Genomic DNA, 19756 nt, shown 5'->3' on the forward strand with positions numbered 1-19756 from the left:
ATAGATATTTTATTGTATTTAAAAAAGTATCTATTGACAGGAATGCAGCGCGCGGCCGGCGTTTGTCTTTTGAAATGAAATAAAATTTAATTTGATGCAGGTACTTCAAGCGTCGCATCAGCATCTACGTGGAGTTCATCCCCCAGATACTGTTCCTGAGCCTGCTGTTCTTCTACATGGTGCTGCTCATGTTCATCAAGTGGACCACGTACGGCGCCACGCCCGGACACTTCGGCAGCCAGGACCCCGGTCAGTACCATCCCCCACTCCCCCGCCCCGCTCCCCCGCCCCGCTCCCCCGCCCCGCTCCCCCGCCCCGCTCCCCCGCCCCGCTCCCACGCCCCGCTCGCCCGAGGGGAGCGACACTTGAACTAAACGTGCGTGTCCGTTGCAGAGATAGTGAAGACGAGCGCGTTCTGCGCCCCGTCCATCCTCATCACGTTCATCAACATGATGCTGTTCAAGCACGACAAGAACACGCGGCCGCAGTGCGACGACTTCATGTTCTCCGGACAGATGTTCATACAGAAGGTGAGCCTCCTCTTTACAAGCTGCTTCGGACGCTAGCCACGCGCTACTGTGCTCGTGCCCACTGTGAACTTACAAAGAACCTTGTTCCCGTCTGGTTCTGTCACCTCTTCGCTGACCCCCGAGTTCTAAGACAAGTCTTCATTTAAACTGGATTAAACGAATCAGGGGAAATGTGTACAAACGCAGTTGTGCTGCAATAGTAATGACGAGGTCTCACCGCCTCGTCGACCAGGGCGTCGCCTAGTGTCTGCTGCTGCGGAACCTCCGAGAATTCAAAAGTTGATATGAGGACCCGTTGAATAGCAGTGCGTGCGTGCGTGCGTGCGTGCGTGCGTGCGTGCGTGCGTGCGTGCGTGCGTGCGTGCGTGCGTGCGTGCGTGCGTGCGTGCGTGCGTGCGTGCGTGTGTGTGTACGTACGTACGTACGTACGTACATATGTACGTACACACAGTCAAACAATTCCTTAGCACTCGCGGAGTAGTATCTCGTGGTACTGTCACGGGGTGGGTCCAGGAGCTCTTTATCTATATATTAATACGTGAAGCAAAAACTTTGTATCCCTTTTTACGAAAATTGCGCGGACGGAGGTGTATGAAATTTTCCACACTATATAGAGAATATAGAGAAGAAGTGCACAATGCTAATATTTTTTTAAATAATGCGTAAAAGATACATTAAATCAATAAAGAAAACATTACACAGACTACATACCATGTACTTGACGCACACACGCATGCATACTATTTATTTATTGTCAAACTTTTGTTCTTGACGTCTGTGGTCAAATTGAGAATAGATTAAATATTGTTTGTCTTTATTAATATTTTTTATGGTGTAACCTTGGCGAAATTTTTGATTATAGTATGTGTACAAACTTACAATTCCAATTAATTATAGTCGAATTTCGACTACTGCGGGACCTCTAGTATAAAAGAAAACTGTGACTGACACTATATGATGTGTTTCCACTACTTACATAATATGTTTCCACTACTAAAGCCAAATCTGTTCTGCCACGTTTTTAATAATAAATCGTGTTTATAGAAATACGATGCTGTAGGTATAACGATGAAAGCAAAAGTCTTCTACGGAGCGGGTGATATTGCTCGGTAGACCGACGGACCGAATGTTGTTGTTCGGAACTTTTTTTAATTTTATTTTATTTTTTGCTTAGATGGGTGGACGAGCTCACAGCCCACCTGGTGTTAAGTGGTTACTGAAGCCCATAGACATCTACAACGTAAATGCGCCACCCACCTTGAGATATAAGTTCGAAGGTCTCAGTATAGTTACCTCGGAGGTCCCAGAAGATCGATCCGTCCGACAAATGTCACAAATATATTGTAAAGTTAATAACATTGTCTGTGCGTTGTTCCAGCTGTTCGTGATCGTGGCTCTGCTGTGCGTGCCCATCATGCTGTTCGGGAAGCCGTACTTCATCATGCGCGAGCAGAAGCAGCGCGCCGTGAGTGTCTCGATTATAGTCAACCACGTTGCACTGGTCCGGGATAAAAGCACCACGAGCCTGGGAACGTCCTGCTGACTTTATTAGAGCCGCCCGCGGCATGGCATCGATTACTATATTTTTCTAAATTTTTATTACCTAGATGGGGGTGGACGAGCACACAGCCCACCTGGTGTAAAGTGGTTACCGGAGTCCATAGACATTTACAACGTAAATGCCGCTACCCCTTGAGATATGAGTTCTAAGGTCTCAGTATATAGTTACAACGGGTGCCCCACTCCTCAAACCAAAATGCAAATATGAAGGGTTCTATGTGTTCGTTTAGATTATAAATTATCTTCGTACGAAAAATCGACTGAATCATTTTTGCGTGATTTACTTACAGAAACCTAAACTAACTTTCACATTTGTAATATTATTGACACTTATATGATACATTATCACACGAATATAAGTACAGCGTATTGTTCCAATGTTTTTGAAGTATCAATTATTCACGTTCCAGAGACAAGGTCACCAGCCGGTAGAAGGTAACGCCGAGAACGGCACGGCGGGCGGCGCTCCCGTCCCGGCCTCGGGACATCACGACGAAGAGATCACCGAGGTCTTCATTCACCAGGTAAACGAATAGCAGAAGCTCTTTTTGACTATAGTGTTTTTTTTAATGAATTTTACTGGCTTGGTAACAAAGTCCTTTAAGCCAAATCAGTATTTTTGTTTCTTCATCACTTCTGACCCTAGTGTATTGTAAATGTGAGATAGATAAGTAACGACGATGTCTGTCCGCAGGCCATCCACACCATAGAGTTCGTGTTGGGCAGCGTGTCGCACACGGCGTCGTACCTGCGGCTGTGGGCGCTCTCCCTCGCGCACGCGCAGCTCGCTGAGGTCGCCTGGAACATGCTGCTCAGGAAGGGTACGCAATCAAATATCTATGTGAGGTTTCTGGGGTGATGACGGAGGAGGAGGCGTGTGCGTTGGTTGTTTGTTGCGTGTTGTCCTCCATAAACCTCATCGGAGCGGTCAATAAAACACTGAGTATGATTACAGTATGAGCGGTGGATCGCTGCACGTTAATCACTGATTGACTAACGTATGTTGCTCATTACTATAACTGCATAGTAAGCTAAGCGGGGCAGGGTATCATTCCCCTACATCTACAAGCAATGTCCGCCATGACACCAAACCCCCTTACAAATCCAGTCGCCACGAGCAACGCATCAATTTTACAGTTTTCTTAGGTCTTATTTTACTGGTGGTAGAACCTCTTGTGAGTCCGCACAGGTAGGTACCACCACCTATTTCTGCCGTAAAGCAGTATTGCGTTTCGGTTTGAAGGGTGGGGCAGCTGTTGTACTGTAAAAATTTAAAAAAATCCTTCATACAGAAAACAAAAATAAAAAACAACAACCATTTCGGATTAAAGTTATAACAACCTTAACCTTATAAGCTGCTTTGGATCCAGAATAATGGGAATATTCAAAAAGTTTTTAACTTTAGGTTTTTTTCTTTTTTCCTTTATTAATGCACAAAACAAATTACAACCATATATATTTATGGTCGACTGGAAGAGAATGCCCATGGCATTAAGTCCGCCTATGTACAAGTTTTGTTTTGTGCATAAAGTATAAATAAATAAATTATAAGTTTAAATATTTAATATAGCAATCTGGATTGCAATTCAAAACAGGTGCATACAGAGAAATTAAAACAACTGAACAGATGCCTTGTGTGTATTTTTATGTATATATATATTTATTTGTTGCTTAGATGGGTGGACGAGCACACAGCCCACCTGGTGTTAAGCGGTTACTGGAGCCCATAGACATTCACAACGTAAATGCGCCACCCACCATGAGATATAAGTTCTAAAGTCTCAAGTACTAGTTACAGCTGCTGCCCCACCCTTCAAACCGAAACGCATTACTGCTTCACGGCAGAAATAGGCAGCGCGGTGGTACCTACATATACATACATGTTTTATAATCGACATGAATAATTTGAATAATGTCCACCTCAGTTCTGTTCATGTAGCTAGCTGCCCATTGTCTGCTCTGTCTGTAAGTCAACCCCATATGTTGTGCAGGTCTGATGTCCAACGACTACCAGGGCGGGATCTTCCTGTACGTGGTGTTCGCGGGCTGGGCGGCCATCTCCGTCTCCATCCTCGTGCTCATGGAGGGGCTCTCGGCCTTCCTGCACACGCTGCGTCTGCACTGGTATGGGCACACACCAAACCAATACATTTCATCCATTCAAATTCAAATTCAAAATCATTTATTTCAACTTAGATGTCAGCATAACACATTTCTTGAATGTCAAAATATAAATAACAATGTTAACTCTACCACCGCTTCCAAAAAAAGCCACAGTCCTGAGAAGAACCGGCGAAACAAACACAGCAGGCTTTTTTTTGTTTTTTCTCAATTTTTTATTTTTTTTTAATAAGTAAAAATATTTACAATAAACGGAAAAACAAGTCAATAAATATAATTAAAAAAAATAATAATAATGAAAAATGAAAAGGCCAGGAGCGAAGGCCTCATTCAAATAACTATTCGGGAACAAAATTATTACCTTACCGGAACACAATACAATGTATGTATTTAGAATGATCGTTGATTACCATATGCAGTATACATAAATGGATTAATCAAATCAAATCAAACCAAAAAAGTTTTATTCAACATAAATGAAAGTACATACTTGTTGAACGTCAAAAGAATTACCGCCAATTCACAAGAATTAGCCTCCGTCCTGAGAAGAATTGGCAACAAACTCAGCGGGCATGTTTTTTTTTTTTTTTAATATTAGATAAATTTTTTTAAATATTAGTTTTTTTTAAATATTCATTCATATTCATAAATCAGAATGTAAACTTTACTGCGTTGTTAAAGCCTAGTAGGCAGTCCTAAGTTGTTTTGCTACAAAAGTTATTGGCAACATATAGCCCGTGAGCACTTGTGAACACATTTTATATTAAATTAGGCTTTCAAGATGGACGAAAACAGAGCGATGGCTTTTGAATATCTTACATGTTGATGTGCTTTTCAGCTTCTCTATTATATTGGTAATGGACAAATGAGGTCATTTTCTCCAACTAAATGACACCTCTCAGGTGCAAATGCAGAACTAATTTTAAGTGTTTTTTTTTTTCTTTGTTACGAAAATCTTTTCAAAACATTGTTTGTCACAACGTAGTTGAGGATGTTTTTTTAAAGTAATTCATGTTCGATTTCCCAGGGTCGAGTTCCAGAGCAAGTTCTACGGAGGAGAAGGCTACCTCTTCCAGCCCTTCTCGTTCGAGATCATTCTAGACTCGGCGGGTCAGGCAGAAGAATAAAAGCCTTTGTCATGTGCAGCTGCTTCTGTAATTCCAACATAACAGAGTACAGGATGATTTAAGAAACGAATTTGTAAAGGAAGAAGAATAGGAAACTTCAAGATGATTGAATCGAATCCTGCACATGGAATTAGTCTTTCGTCAAATTAAATAAATGTAATCAAATGTACCCTAGCGAGTAGAATGTTGATGTTTCAAATTAATAATAGCCTATTCATTAATGAGATATAAAATGTTTATTAGAGTTGATCGTGGTAATGTGTCGCGAATAATTGTTATATATTCTGACACATGTCATTGATTCTGTTAACGTCTTGTCAGTGTTGCAGTAGTAAATTTTAATGTGCGCTTCAGACACATAATAAAAAGCTTTTCGTTTCAAAAAAATGGAAATAACATTATGATATTTAGTGTGAGTAATGCCAATGTATACATCACTTTTTTTAGTTAAGGATAAACTAGCGCTTTTATATGTCGATATTGGATTCAAATAAAAGCTCCCATGAAAATAATCCAAAAAACAGATGGTTATTTTTGAAGAGAGAACTTTGATTCATTTTAGCTTTCAGGGTACATGTTACATTATTTTCTACATTTCCTTAGACGAAAATTTAAGTTTTTTTAATTATTATTATTATTGTGTATTTAATCACTTTTTTTATTTAAACTCGAACAATATAAAACTAGAATGATAAATAAGAATGTACTTACATTAATTAAGCGATGTTTTAAAAGTATATTGTTCTTTGTATACAGCATGTTGTATTTTGGGATTAAAAAAAGAGTTTTTTTGTGAATATTTCTCCGCATAAGTAGTCAGTTTTTTTAATGTTGCTAAATATAGTTTCAGAAACAGTACCGACAATTATAAAATTGAAAATCATCTTTATAAAATGACGCGATGAACCTCAAAATTATTTTTATTTTTCCGAATAATTCTGTAGTCATCAAACATCAAACTGTCGTTTAATATCTCGAAGAAATGTTCTTATAAATGTATTTATCTAAACGCCGCATTCCCACTCCGCAATGTATTGCAAAAAGCAAAGCTCTCTTTGTATTCCGCATTCCAGTGTTAAAGTATTGGATGTATCAGCCGTGTAATAAATAAATAAATATTGTGAATAAATTTCTTTTTCGTAGCAAACTCAATGGAGTTTTATTTTCAAATGGCAATTAACAAAAGTTAAGTTCTTTTTAAGGGTAGACATATATTTGTCAATTAGAACAAAGTTAAAACAAGTTGGCGTTCCTCTGTGTACTTGTATTGAGGGATACGACTGAGCATGTGTCCGATTTTTATTTTATGCTTAGATGGGTGGACGAGCTTACAGCCCACCTGGTGTTAAGTGGCTACTGAAGCCCATAGACATCTACAACGTAAATGCGCCACCCACTTGTGAGATATAAGTTCTAAGGTCTCAGTATGGTAACAATCTTGAAAGACTGATGCTGAAGGGCTGAGCCCCGTGAGCTCGCCTACACGTTCGGTGAAGTTGGCTACCAGTATAGGCAGGCAAGGAAAAATGCTGAAGGAATAACATCGTGCTATAAAAATCAAACTCTGCATGTACCTAATTATACTGAGACCTTAGAACTCATATCTCAAGGTGGGGATGGCATTTACGTTGTAGATGTCTAAGGGTTCCGGTAAACCCTTAACACCAGGTGGGCTGTGAGCTCGTCAAACCATATATGCAATAAAAAAAAACCATTTTGTTGTTTGCGTACTGGTGTGAGGGCTCGTGGAACCACGCATCGGTAAGCACCGCCATCCTGCTTGTTCTTATCGAAGCAGTCCCTTATATCGGTTCAAAGGATGGAGTAGTCGTTCAATAAAGCTGATTCCGAAGATATTATTACTAGGGATGTAAACCGGTTCGAAGAAAACCGGAGAAAAACCGGTTTTTATACTTACCGATATACACCGGTTTTTATTTAAGAATACCGGTTTTTTACGCTTTACATTCACAGTTCACACCAGTGCTACCAGATCAAATATACAAGCTACAAATATAAAAAAAACCGTGTTTCAGAATCAAATTACCGTGCATTACATTTAAAAACTACAGTGCAATAACCACAATATGGTTGGTAGACTTTTAGCGTACGAAATGAGGACCGTGACCCAAATATCCACATATCTGCACCCAACACTCAGAAATGGCTTTCGCCAACCAGAGCACATGTTGTCTGCACAAGAGATGGTGCATCGTGAACTGGGGAATCTTCTTGAAGAATTTTCAACGCTTTATCATCGGAACAGCCAGAAAAACCACAATATTTTTTGCCTTCGCGAAAACGGGATATTCCGAACGCCACGGCGGCCGCAGTGAATATAGTGCGAATGCATATTGAGACTGAAGCCGCCACAGTAAACCAGACCGAAATTGCTGGCACGTGCTAACATCCAGAAGGAGCAGGCTTCTGAATGACGCAGTGGACCAACTATGCCTCTTGCATCAAAATTTTGATTTAATACAATAGTATTAAATCAAAATACACTAGTATGCACTATTTAATACAATAGTATTAAATCAAAAATAAAAAGCTTTTTATTATTGGATAATATATATGATCATTAAAAGCCTATATAAAATATGCTCACCCAATTAATTGTATGAAGAAAACTCTTCGTTTGTACGTAAATTTGTTTTATTTAGTGATTATTTAGCCTTTATGGAAAAAACCTAAAAATACCTAAAAAAACCGGTTTTTTGAGAAAAAAACCGGTAATAAACCGGAGCCAGAAATTGTAATCGGTTCACATCGCTAATTATTACATACGATCTAAATTATTTTTTTTAAGAGATTTTATGACCTGGTAACTAAGACCTTTAGTCATGTCTTATTTTACTTTATATTCTTGATTTTATGAAAAATGATAATATGGATTGAAATGAAATGAAGATGATTAATTAGAGACATTAATCAACTGGGATGAAATTTAATGAAATGAGATGATATGGGATGAAATATAATCGCAGTAAAATGGTGGTCATTTACTGAGATTTTTTTAGTGGACTTTTTGGAGGAACCCGAGAAGTTACGTCCAGCAGCTTTGTTTCATTTTCCCACATTTGTGCACTTTCACAGATATTAAACAGTTAATAAACCACCATTATTACACATTTAAACCTGAAGAAACACTAAATAGACAAAATAAAACAAATCACACAACTTCACTCCTCGCGTTCCCGCCAAAAAAAGTCCATACGATCTAAAATGTGCCTCGAAACCATAGATAATACACAAAAAATAATTACTCGAAAGTTTAGTTTGACAGATATACCTATCGACAACAACTTGTTTTTTTATTGCCCTTGTCGTTAGATGAACATACGGCCCATCTGATGGTGAGTGGTTACTGTGGACCATGGACGTCAGCAATGCCAAGGGTATAACCAAGCCGCTGCCTACCGTTTAGTACTCTCCGCGTGCGCTAGCAGAGTTAGAATGTTTTTAAAATTACCATTTTTTTTTACCGTTTTCATATTTCCGTAACCTGCCCAATACAACAAAACAAAAATAAAACAAACAGGTACAGTCAAAGCCCTTCATAAATCACTTTGAATTTTATTTCATTTTTACAGTATTCTTCAGACATCCAAACAAACTTTGCCAATTAAAATATTAAGTACACATATATTTTGCGCTTATATGCTTGTAGCGGTGTTTATTTTTTAAAGTTATTTTTTAGTACATTCTTAAAATTTCTCGGCATCCACGGTCCTTTATAGACAATGTTGCACTTCATGCAGAAAGATTGAGGAAGCTATTTCCGTCTTTCTTGCAATAGAAATTGTTGGCGAAATGTCGATCCGGGCAATGAAGTAGTTGTCTATTGGTATACATATTATGAAGATAAATAGTTATAAATATGAGTCTGTTTCTGGTTTTAAATACAAGGTCAAACAATTCTATCTCTCTTCATTGTTCATCATAATGATCATCTCAATGATCATTGTTCTATACCTACTCTTTGTATATACTATGTTACTTATAATATTCTGTATTCAAGTTTAACAATATTTGCTATGTGTATGTGCATTACTATAATTCTCATGTTGTATTTGTTATTTTAGCTGTTCTACACACACTCATCACTTTTAATTATTATTCTCATAATCCTCTCGCAGGTCTGCTGGAAGAGATTTTTAAAGAAATAAGCAGTGCCTTTGTACATAATTTTCCTATTACTCTGTACTATGTCTTCTTTTTTGTGTGTACCTACATAAATAAATAAATGAATTATGATAAGCTAGTCTAATCATATTCAGCTCCGATCGTGATGCTGAGGTCTCCCGGGAGAACGGTAGTCCTGTGATACCAACGGTTCGTGTTCACGACCACTAAAACAAAACATGTCAGAGTTACATCATTATTTTGGTTGAGGGTGTCGTCGTGGGAATCGTCTATAGTCTAATGGTAATACCGAGCTGGCGACCGAGGATATGCCAGGGTCGGCATTTTTAGTGCTCATATAGGCGGACGAGCTTACGATCCACCTGGTGTTAAGTGGTTACCGGAGCCGATAGACATCACATACTGTAGGGGTACTACTAGGGATCACAAGACGTCCGACCATCAGTTTCATAGGCAAATAAAAAGACAGAAATAAGTTTCAGTACGATCTAAAGTTATTTAATTTAAAGTCGTCGTGGCCTAAAGGATAAGACGTCCGGTGCATTCGTGTTGAGCGGTGCACCGGTGTTCGAATCCCGCAGGCGGGTACCAATTTTTCTAATGAAATACGTACCTAACAAATGTTCACCATTGACTTTCACGGTGAAAGAATAACATCGTGTAATAAAAATAAAACCCGCAAAATTATAATTTGCGTAATTACTGGTGGTAGGACCTCTTATGAGTCCACACGGGCAGGTACCACCGCCCTGTTTATTTCTGCCGTGAAACAGTAATGCGTTTCGGTTTGAAGGGTGGGGCAGCCGTTGTAACTATACTGAGACCTTAGAACGTATATCTCACAAGTGGGTGGCGAATTTACGTTGTAAATGTCTATGGGCTCCAGTAACCACTTAACAGCAGGTGGGCTGTGGGCTCGTCAACTCATCTAAACAATAAAAAAAAAACACATACATATTTCACCAGGAGAAACTGTGAATTGAATCCAGGTGCAATGGTAGAGGCACTCAGGAGGGGGCGCCAGCTCCCATTGCTTGCGACCGCGGATCTGCGCTTGCCAGGACATGTGTCTTACAGAGTCCACCTGCAAACGCAAGAGTGTGTGGACTCAAAGGCTGTCTCCAAGCGTTGTTTTTCTCATCTTTGCTGTATCTCCCGTGCATACTTCATCTACTGTTTCGAAGGATGCCTTAATGCAATTGAGATTTAAATCGTATGCCTTAATAAGGTACGCCATTTGACTTATAGTGTCTATGAGCTAAACACTCAGCATCGGATAAGCCGTGATCTGATTCTTAGATAGATTCCAAAACGAGCACACATAATCCTATATATTTTTTTAAAATCTTTTTTTTTCTCTTCCTAAGATAGCCTTGAGAGGCTATGTCAACGTAACCCTAAAGTGTAGGTGAGCTCTCGAGGCTCAAGCCTGACGACGTTGCTAACACTAGCCCTGGCAAAAGCAGTGCTTCGCAGAATCTACCACCGTGTCGGAAATGCGACCCACTGAGAAGATTCGGCGAGAAACTCAGTGAGCTGTGCCTATGGATAAAATCTCTAATAGATTTTTTTTATTGCTCTGATAGGTGGACGAGCTCATAGCCCACCTGGTGTTAAGTGGTTACTGGAGCCCATAGACAGTTACAACGCAAATGCGCCACCCACCTTAAGATATAAGTTCTAAGGTATCAGTATAGTTACAACGGCTACCCCACCCTTCAAGCCGAAACGCATTACTGCTTCACGGCAGAAATAGGCAGGGTGGGGGTACCTACTCGTGCGAAGATGATGTCCTAGATCTAACCAAGTACCTAATAGTGAATCTTACATGCATATGCGCCCCTTGTCCGGGTCCGCCCATAAAAATCCAGTCCACCGTGTCGCTCTCAGCCGTCCGCGGGAGAAAATACGGCCGATTGTAATACGATCTTAGTTTCTTGGTCTCCTCATCGAAGCAGGTACTCCAGCCTACGTACCACGGTTCTCCGGATAAATTGGCGCGTCTCTCATCCATATTGAAGACTTCTTGCAGGGAATTCAGACCGGATTTGTAGGCGAAATAAAAACAATCGTTGGTCTGTCTACCTAAGTTATTATTGCTGTAGAATCGCGAGAAGAAATTAAAGTTGAACACCTGCAATTATGAATTAGATATGATATAATGTTATGAAAACTGCATATGATATTATGTTAAAAGTCGTCGTGGCCTAAAGGATAGGATAGGTACATTCGTATCTAGCGATGCAACGGTATTCGAATCCCGCAGGCGGGTACCAATTTTTCTAATGAAATACGTACCTGTCAAATGTTCACGATTGACTACCACGGTGAAGGAATTAACGCATTACTGCTTCACGGCTGAAATAGGCAGGGTGGTGGTACCTACCCGCGCGGACTTACAAAAGGTCCTACCACCAGTAATTACGCAAATCATAATTTTGCGGGTTTGATTGTTATTACACGATGTACTGGGGAAGTCAATCGTGAGCATTTGTTGAGTACATATTTCATCAGAAAAATTGGTGCCTGGTATCCGAATACCGGTGCATCGCTCAACACGAATGCACCGGACATGCCACGATGACTTAACTTGGTTCACTAGGTGTTAAACAGACATCATAGCCCATACACATCATAGCTCATACCATTGATGCGTTAACACTTCCTACTCTCAATGATAAAACTAATTAATGCCTCTCACCCATGAAACCAAAGTAAATATATGGCGACAAACACAGATCATTAGCATTTCGAAACAATTTACTACGAGAAGAGTGCCCTTCTACAAGATAAAATTTTAATTAGTATAAAATGCATATCACTAAAGTTTTCAGACCTTCATCGCTGGCCATTTTTCGGTGGCATCAGTGACAATAACCGGCGTGGCGCTGTATGCGTATTTGTCTTCAAATTGTAGTGGTGTTACATTGGTCAATCTAGTCACACCATCGACTCCGATACACATGGAACAGTCTTCGGGAGTTCGGAATAAAGTTTTTGAAGACGACGGCAGTTCCAGTAGACAATTCTAACCAGAAAATTAATTGTTTTTTTATTAATATTATTTTTAATTTACCTATTATGCATTCGAAATACACAGAAAAACATTTATTCATACCTTGGTTGATGGCCATTCTTGATAAATAAATTTCAAAACGATCACTAGAAACAAAACGCTCAATAGAAAACAAAGACGTTTTGAATTTCCCGCGATAATTGGTCTGTTAATTCCGGCGTCTAGACTACAGATATACGCGTTACTCAATTGAAAAGTGTCAATTTTATTAACAATTTTAAGAATTTTTATTTGAGCCAATTTGATTTTTTTGTCGCAATTTTTTAATTTTGTCTCTTCGGTCATCGTGGCCGCGTGTGACCAGTTCGAGGACTTAGAACGAAATGAAAGGAGTTGCTTTATACAAAGGGGTTTATATAGACATCGCCTTACGTAGAAACTCGCGTACTAAGGGTGGTGTTAGGGGGAAATCAACGTTAATCCAATGAATGTTTCGGACAATGGCTTGGTGGTGTCTCTAGCAATGCTGATAGCTATTAAACGACGGTGATTGCTCATCATCGGTAGCGGTAGGCAGCGGCTTGGCTCTGCCCCTGGCATTACTGAAGTCCATGGGCGACGGTAACCACTCACTATCAGGTGGGCGGTATGCTCGTCTGCCTACAAGGGCAATAAAAAAAAACATCGGTTGGCCCTGCCACCGAAAGTAAAGTAATGTTATGAAACTTAAGTTAACGTTAAGTGTTTACATACCCGATCCTGTGAACCGATTGATAAAAAGTCGACGTCGCCCTAAGCACGTCATTACGGATCCTCCCGATCCATTAACGGTGCTTTTAGGTACCTCAAGCCCCGGTCACCATCCTCGTCGAACCCATCGCTTGTGACGAAGGGCTCGACGAGAGAATTAACCAATAGACACAGCCCACTGAATTTCTCGCTGGATCTTCTCAGTGGGTCGCGTTTCCGATCCGGTGGAAGATTCTGCGAAGCATTGCTCTTGCTAAGGCCAGTGCTAGCAACACGCCCGGCTTGATCGCCGTAAGCTTACCTACACGTCAAAGAGAAGCTGAAATAGCCTTTCAAGGCTATCAGCATAGGTAGGAGAGAAAGAAAAAAAGTTTGGCTTAAAAAGCATCTGAATTTACTTTGAATGTTTTTGTATCTGATAATAAGCTATCTTTGTTCAACCAGCAGTTTCACATGTTATCATTGTTTCAATTTGTAACCTCTAATTGCGTAGCCCGATTAAGTCGGTAAAAATATAAAATATAAATATAAATATATTAGTAAGAGACCAGACGGTATGTCAATAATTCCCTGGAAGATGGGTCGGTCGCTCGTTTGGGATGCGACTTGTGTAGATACCATGGCACCGACACATCTTCCTGGGACTAATTCTAACGCTGGCAGCGCTGCTTCAACGGCTGAAGGCCTCAAACGACGGAAATATGAAAATCTCTCTAAAGATTTCATTTTTGTTCCGTTTGGGGTGGAAACTTTGGGCCCCTGGGGCCCATCTGCTAAAAGCTTTTTTAAGGACCTTAAAAAAAAAACTTTTTGAGGCCTCGGGAGACCAGAAGGCCGGTACGTATTTTGCACAAAGAATTAGCATTGCTATCCAGCGTGGAAATGCTGCCAGCCTTCTGGGAACTCTGCCAACCGGCGGTGAGTTAACGCAGATTTTCTATTTATAAGTAGCTTTACCTAAATAATAATTATTTTTATTCATTTATTAAAAATGTCTTAGATCAAATTATTTTCAGACTATATTACAATTTTTACATTGCTCGAAGAACTGGCAGCTAGGGCCGAAAGGCTCGAGTGGCGACCACGAACAGAAAAACATTGTTGGTAGGCCTCCCCCGCTGGTGGCTGATGACCTGGCAAAGGTCACGGGAATCCACAGGATGCTAGGTGCACAGAATCGGTCCTCGTGGCGAAACTTGGGAGAAGCGTATATCCAGCAATGGACATATGTAGAATGATGATGATGATGATGATACCATATACCGTATGCCGTGCGGTGACATCCATCGTAAATTCACGGTTTCAATTCAATTCGGTTGATTGTTGGACAAACATCGCAATAAAAAAAGCAAAATCCCGATGTTCACGTAACCATTTTTTTTTAATTTTTTTCTTAGATGGGTAGACGAGGTCACAGCCCACCTGGTGTTAAGTGGTTACTGGAGCCCATAGACATCTACGACGTAAATGCGCTATCCACCTTGAGATATCAGTTCTAAGGTCTCAGTATAGTCACAACGACATTTTAATCGTCAAGTTCATCCAGTTAAGATACTATCGAAATAGTAATATAGTAAAAAGTACAGAAGATAACGTAAGAAACAGAGCGTGTTAAGCTCCGTGCGTAAGTTCAATAAGTATGAAATTGGAATTCATTATCGGGCGGCGCAGCTGCGGGACCGCCACATGCTTCAGCGCTCAAATTGACAATGTGAAGCTATCAATTCACAATTTGCCATTTATGTACCTACTGTAATACATTTATAGGACACATCCCACCGATACAACGCATCCAGTGGAATATCATTTGTAAACGCGCTTTTCCTTAATTACGATTTCTGTATGCGCGGCATATTTACAGAACATGTAGCCCTAGAATAAATAGCTTTTACTATGTACCTAGTCAGGTCATAAATTCTGTCACATGTTTAATGTAAATTAATTGAAACAAGTTTATTCATTATGTAACCATTCATATACCAAAATGAACTTAACAAAACATAGATTCTTATGACACTAAAGTTTATTCAAAATGACCTCCGTGATTTTGAATACAGGCCTTCAATCTGCGCGGCCAGTCGTCTATCGCAGCACGAACGAGGTCTATGTCAATATCGGCGGCTGCCTTAATCAAGGATGTCTTGTGTGACTCCAAATTGGTATGAGGCTTTGAGCATGCCTTTTCCTCCAAGTGTTGCCATATCTTGTAATCTAACGGATTCAAATCTGGACTGGAGGAGGGCCAGTCTTCGTGCCGAATGAAGTCGATTTCACGCGCCGCCAGCCAGTCTTGTGTGCTCTTCGCTCTATGAGCTGGCGCCGAATCTTGTTAGAATACCCAGTGCCTGTTATTGAACATGGTATGAGAAACAGGTTCTACAAGGTTCGTCAGGACTGTATTTTGATACACAACTGCATTCGTTTTTACACATTTCTCACAAAAATGTACCTCTGTTAAGCCCCAATAAGAAACTCCCAACCATACCATGAGCGAGGATGGAAAATGACCTCGTTGGACACGCGGAATACGGTTGCTCGCTTCTTCACTACTGTGTGCGTACACCTTATCATTTTGTTTGTTGTAGCTCTCTTCTACGGTAAAAAATTTTTCATCCGAAAAAAGAATTTCCTGATATTTTTTTCCCGCGTACCGCTTCAACAAAGCGCGGCATCTCTTCAGTCTCAGTCCATTAGACGAGCATTCAAACGATGTCCTGTTTTTCTTCGATATGCCCGAAGCCCTAAGTCTTCATTTAACACCCTTTTCACCGTGGTTCTGCTTAACCCCATCTGAAGGGCCAACAGTTTCTGCTTACGTTTGGGATTTCTTTGAATTCGCGCCTTCACAGCTTTTATCACTGCTGGAGTCCTAACAGACCGAGGGCGACCACTTCTTGACCTGTCATCTACACTAGAGTCTTCATTGTATCGTTTGATGGTGCGATAAACGAATCTTTTGGTTATATTCAAATTTTTCAGTATGTTAAAAATTTTAATTGGCGCGTAACCGCAACGATGCAACGCAATAACTGCAACACGGTCTTCTTTAAGCATCCACTCCATATTTAAAAATGAGTAAAATTCTAAAAGTATACATTTTTATTGTCATGAACAATTCGAAATTCGAATTCAATAAACTTTTTTGTGGCCAGCATTCTAAAAGAAAAGTTTTTACTGTGTGACAATACTTTTTTTTTTTTTTCCTACCTAAGCTGAGAGCCTTGAGAGGCTATGTCAGCGTAACCCTAACTTTTGTAGGTGAGCTCACGGGGCTCAAACCTGATGACGTTGCTAACACGAACCCTAGCAAGAGCCGTGCTTCGCAGAATCTACCACCGGATCGGAAACGCGACCCACTGAGAAGATCCGGCGAGAAACTCAGTGGGCTGTGTCTGGGAGTTAATTTACTCGTCGAGCCCTTCGTCGCAAGCGACGGGTTCGACGAGAACGGTGACCGGTGCTTGAAGTACCTAGAAGCACCGTTAGTGGATCGGGAGGATCCGAGATGACGTGTTTTGGGCGACGTCGACTGCTTTCCATACTGTCCGCAGGATCGGGAATGTAGTTACCGGCGGCCACGATGAGAGGGTTCTCGTGTCGTGCCGCTTTATCGAAGTGGCGCATTGACGCCGACTGCATATACTTACTGGTGGACTCTAAGTCCAGGTCGTCATGGAGGTCGACGTTTCTGACGAACCACGGGGCTCCGACGGCTATCCTGCAAAAACGGGATTGAATGACTTGGAATGATTTTAAGTGTATGCGGGCCGCGTGAGCGAACACTACACTTGCATAGGTCATGACGGGGCGTATGCAAGTTTTGTAGAGTGTCACCTTATTTCTAAGGGACATTTTACTTCGCCTACATATCGTCGGGTAGAGACGTCCTAGAATGAAGGCGGCACGGTCGCGTACCGTCTTGATGTGGGGGCGGAATGTCATCCTACTGTCGAGGGTGACGCCTAAATATTTGACCTTCGGGGCCCACGGTATGGGCTGGTCGAACATCGTGATTGGGCGAACGGCGGGGGCGGGGTTATTGACGCGCCTAGTCGGGAGGGGGATGCTCAGCGTGGTGTTCGGAGGGCGACCCCTTTTGAAGAGCACCGCTGTGCTTTTCGTGGGGTTGATGTCGATGCGCCACTTCCGGAACCACTGTCCCATGGTGGTAGCTGCGGTCTGAAGTCGTCGATGAAGCAACGCCTTCTTCCTACACGAGTAGTAGATGGCGGTGTCATCGGCGAAGAGCGCCAGATGGGTCTCCGGAGACCGGGGTATATCGTTGATATACAAACTAAATAGTAACGGGGAGAGGGCGGAGCCTTGCGGGACTCCGGCTGTGACGTGACGGGGCCGGGAACGCGTTCCCTCGACTCGATATCGGAACGAACGGTTCGACAAGTAGTCTCGTATGATGAGCACGAGTCTGTCTGGCACTCCCATGTTATACAGTTTGTATATCAAACCGTTGTGCCAGACTTTGTCGAACGCCTTCGCTATATCGAAGAAAAGGGCTCCTGTCGGAATGGGTTTCCGCCTGTTCAGCCCTAGTAAGATGTGCTCCGTGAGGCGGTGCACTTGATGGACGCACGAGTGTCTGGCGCGGAATCCAAACTGCTCGTCTATAAGAATTTTATTCGCGGATACGAAGTCCCAGAGGCGTTTACGAAGGAGCCGTTCGTATAGTTGTGACAATACTTATGACCTGACTAGTTATATACAAAAATCTATATATATAAAAATGAATTGCTGTTCGTTAGTCTCGCTAAACTCGAGATCGGCTTTTTTTTACTTTTTTTTTTTATTGTTTAGATGAGTGGATGAGCTCACAGCCCACCTGATGTTAAGTGGTTACTGGAGCCCATAGACATCTACAAAGTAAATGCGCCAACCACCTTGAGATATAAGTTGTAAGGTCTCAGTATAGTTACAACGGCTGCCCCACCCTTCAAACCGAAACGCATTACTGCTTCACGGCAGAAATAGGCGGGGTGGTGGTACCTACCCGTGTGGACACACAAGAGGTCCTACCACCAGTAATTACGCAAATTATAATTTTGCGGGTTTGATTTTTATTACACGATGTTATTCCTTCACCGTGGAAGTCAATCGTGAACAATTGTTGAGTACGTATTTCATTAGAAAAATTGGTACCCGCCTGAGATTCGAACATCAGTGCATCGCCTCAACACGTATGCACCAGACGTCTTATCCATTAGGCCACGACAACTTCATTTGGACCGATTTGGCTAATTTTGGTCTTGAACTATTTGTGGAAGTCCAGAGTAGGTTTAAAAGGTATATAAATATGAAAATGCTCGGAATTAAATAAAAATAACAATTTTGTTTTTCTTTGATGTGTCCTCCCGTTGGACGGATTCCTTTTATTTGTTTTAAGTTTATTTTATACAAAAGTTTAGGTCTTTTATTAAGGTACTACGAAGTCTGTCGGGTCAGCTAGTACTTCATAAAACTTATCTTGAAAATAAAAACATTAAATTTATAAACTATGAGCTATGAGCTTTGTCCATTATAGGATATATTTAATAACAAAAGAGTAGAATTATTATTTACTCATTACAAGTTTTGCCATTTAAAAACACTATAAGACATGATTCCCACCAAACAGCTCGTATCGCATCAGGTCGATACAAACTGACATCGACAGCAGTATATTTTTTCTTAGGTACCTAATATATTATAGAGTGACCTAACGCGGTTATGCTAGATTCACGGAGCGGGTAGGTGAACTCACGGGGGTCTAACCTGACGAATGAAATGACCACTGAGAAGATCCGCCGCGAAACTCAGTGGGCTGTGTCTGAGGGTTACAGCCTGGCCACGGGACATTCGCCGATGCGAATATTCGCGCGGTGCGAACGGCGAAGCGTCTAGCGACTAAAACAAGCGCATAGAAATGTACCTAACAAGCCACGCGCACCGGCGACCGGCGAAGCGACCGGCGAAATGTACCGAGCGAATCGCGCGATGCGGCGGGCGAGCAAAACAAATGCATGAATACGGACGGCGCGAGCCACGGAGTCGAGCGGTAGTCGCGGCGAATAGTGCAGTGATTAAATGAGTTTAGTTGTTTTCGCCGCGAAAAATTAACGCCGAAATTTTTATATTTTTTATTTATTTTTTATTTTATATTTTTAAAGTCGTCGTGGCCTAACGGACGTCCGGTGCAATCGTGTTGAGCGATGCACCGGTGTTCGAATATCAGGCGGGTACCAATTTTTGTAATGAAATACGTACTCAACAACACTCAACGTTCACGATTGATTTCCACGGTGAAGGAATAACATCGTGTGATAAAAATGAAATCTTCAAAATAATAATTTGCGTAATTACTGGTGGTAGGACCTCTTGTGAGTCTACACGGGTGGGTACTACCACCCTGCCTATTTCTGCCGTGAAGTAGTAATGCGTTTCGGTTTGAAGGGTGAGGCAGCCATTATAACTATACTTGAGACCTTAGAACTTATATCTCAAGGTGGGTGGCG

At 41.4% G+C, this 19756-nt stretch overlaps 2 protein-coding genes and 1 long non-coding RNA gene across 8 annotated transcripts in view; 1 reads left to right on the top strand and 2 right to left on the bottom strand.

The window, feature by feature from the left end:
* Positions 1 to 6485, top strand: part of LOC101738141 (V-type proton ATPase 116 kDa subunit a 1) — a 37567-nt gene extending 31082 nt beyond the window's left edge. For 3 of the 6 annotated variants that reach the window (XM_038012791.2, XM_038012789.2, XM_038012790.2), the window contains 7 exons: positions 101 to 249; positions 394 to 530; positions 1909 to 1995; positions 2501 to 2614; positions 2785 to 2911; positions 4082 to 4214; positions 5239 to 6485. In XM_038012791.2, coding sequence (XP_037868719.1) covers positions 101 to 249; positions 394 to 530; positions 1909 to 1995; positions 2501 to 2614; positions 2785 to 2911; positions 4082 to 4214; positions 5239 to 5338 — 847 coding nt within the window. In that variant the 3' untranslated portion in view covers positions 5339 to 6485. Of the gene's footprint in view, positions 1 to 100; positions 250 to 393; positions 531 to 1908; positions 1996 to 2500; positions 2615 to 2784; positions 2912 to 4081; positions 5188 to 5238 lie in introns of those variants that run through there. The other 3 variants (XM_062670225.1, XM_062670223.1, XM_062670224.1) reach the window with 1 other exon arrangement.
* The window catches only part of LOC134199408 (uncharacterized), a 333027-nt gene that overhangs the window by 231824 nt on the left and 81447 nt on the right, over positions 1 to 19756 (bottom strand). The gene's annotated exons all lie outside the window — the stretch shown is intronic.
* LOC119628865 (uncharacterized) lies at positions 8899 to 12880 on the bottom strand. Its single transcript, XM_038012707.2, has 5 exons — positions 12603 to 12880; positions 12321 to 12512; positions 11313 to 11618; positions 10439 to 10568; positions 8899 to 9690 (listed from the first exon to the last, which is right to left on the bottom strand). Exons 1-5 carry the CDS (start codon positions 12843 to 12845, stop codon positions 9605 to 9607), a joined length of 957 nt encoding a protein of 318 aa, XP_037868635.1. The 5' UTR covers positions 12846 to 12880; the 3' UTR covers positions 8899 to 9604.

This window comes from Bombyx mori, chromosome 9 (assembly GCF_030269925.1).
Source record: "Bombyx mori chromosome 9, ASM3026992v2".
NCBI classification, from domain to species: domain Eukaryota; kingdom Metazoa; phylum Arthropoda; class Insecta; order Lepidoptera; family Bombycidae; genus Bombyx; species Bombyx mori.

Coding starts and splice junctions, on each gene's coding strand:
- LOC119628865 (XM_038012707.2), bottom strand. CDS start 12,845: ATGACCGAAGAGACAAAATTAAAAAATTGCGACAAAAAAATCAAATTG. Junction 11,619..12,320: donor AAAAATGGCCAGCGATGAAG/GTCTGAAAACTT, acceptor TCATAATTGCAG/GTGTTCAACTTTAATTTCTT. Junction 10,569..11,312: donor GACAAGGGGCGCATATGCAT/GTAAGATTCACT, acceptor TTGCGTTTGCAG/GTGGACTCTGTAAGACACAT.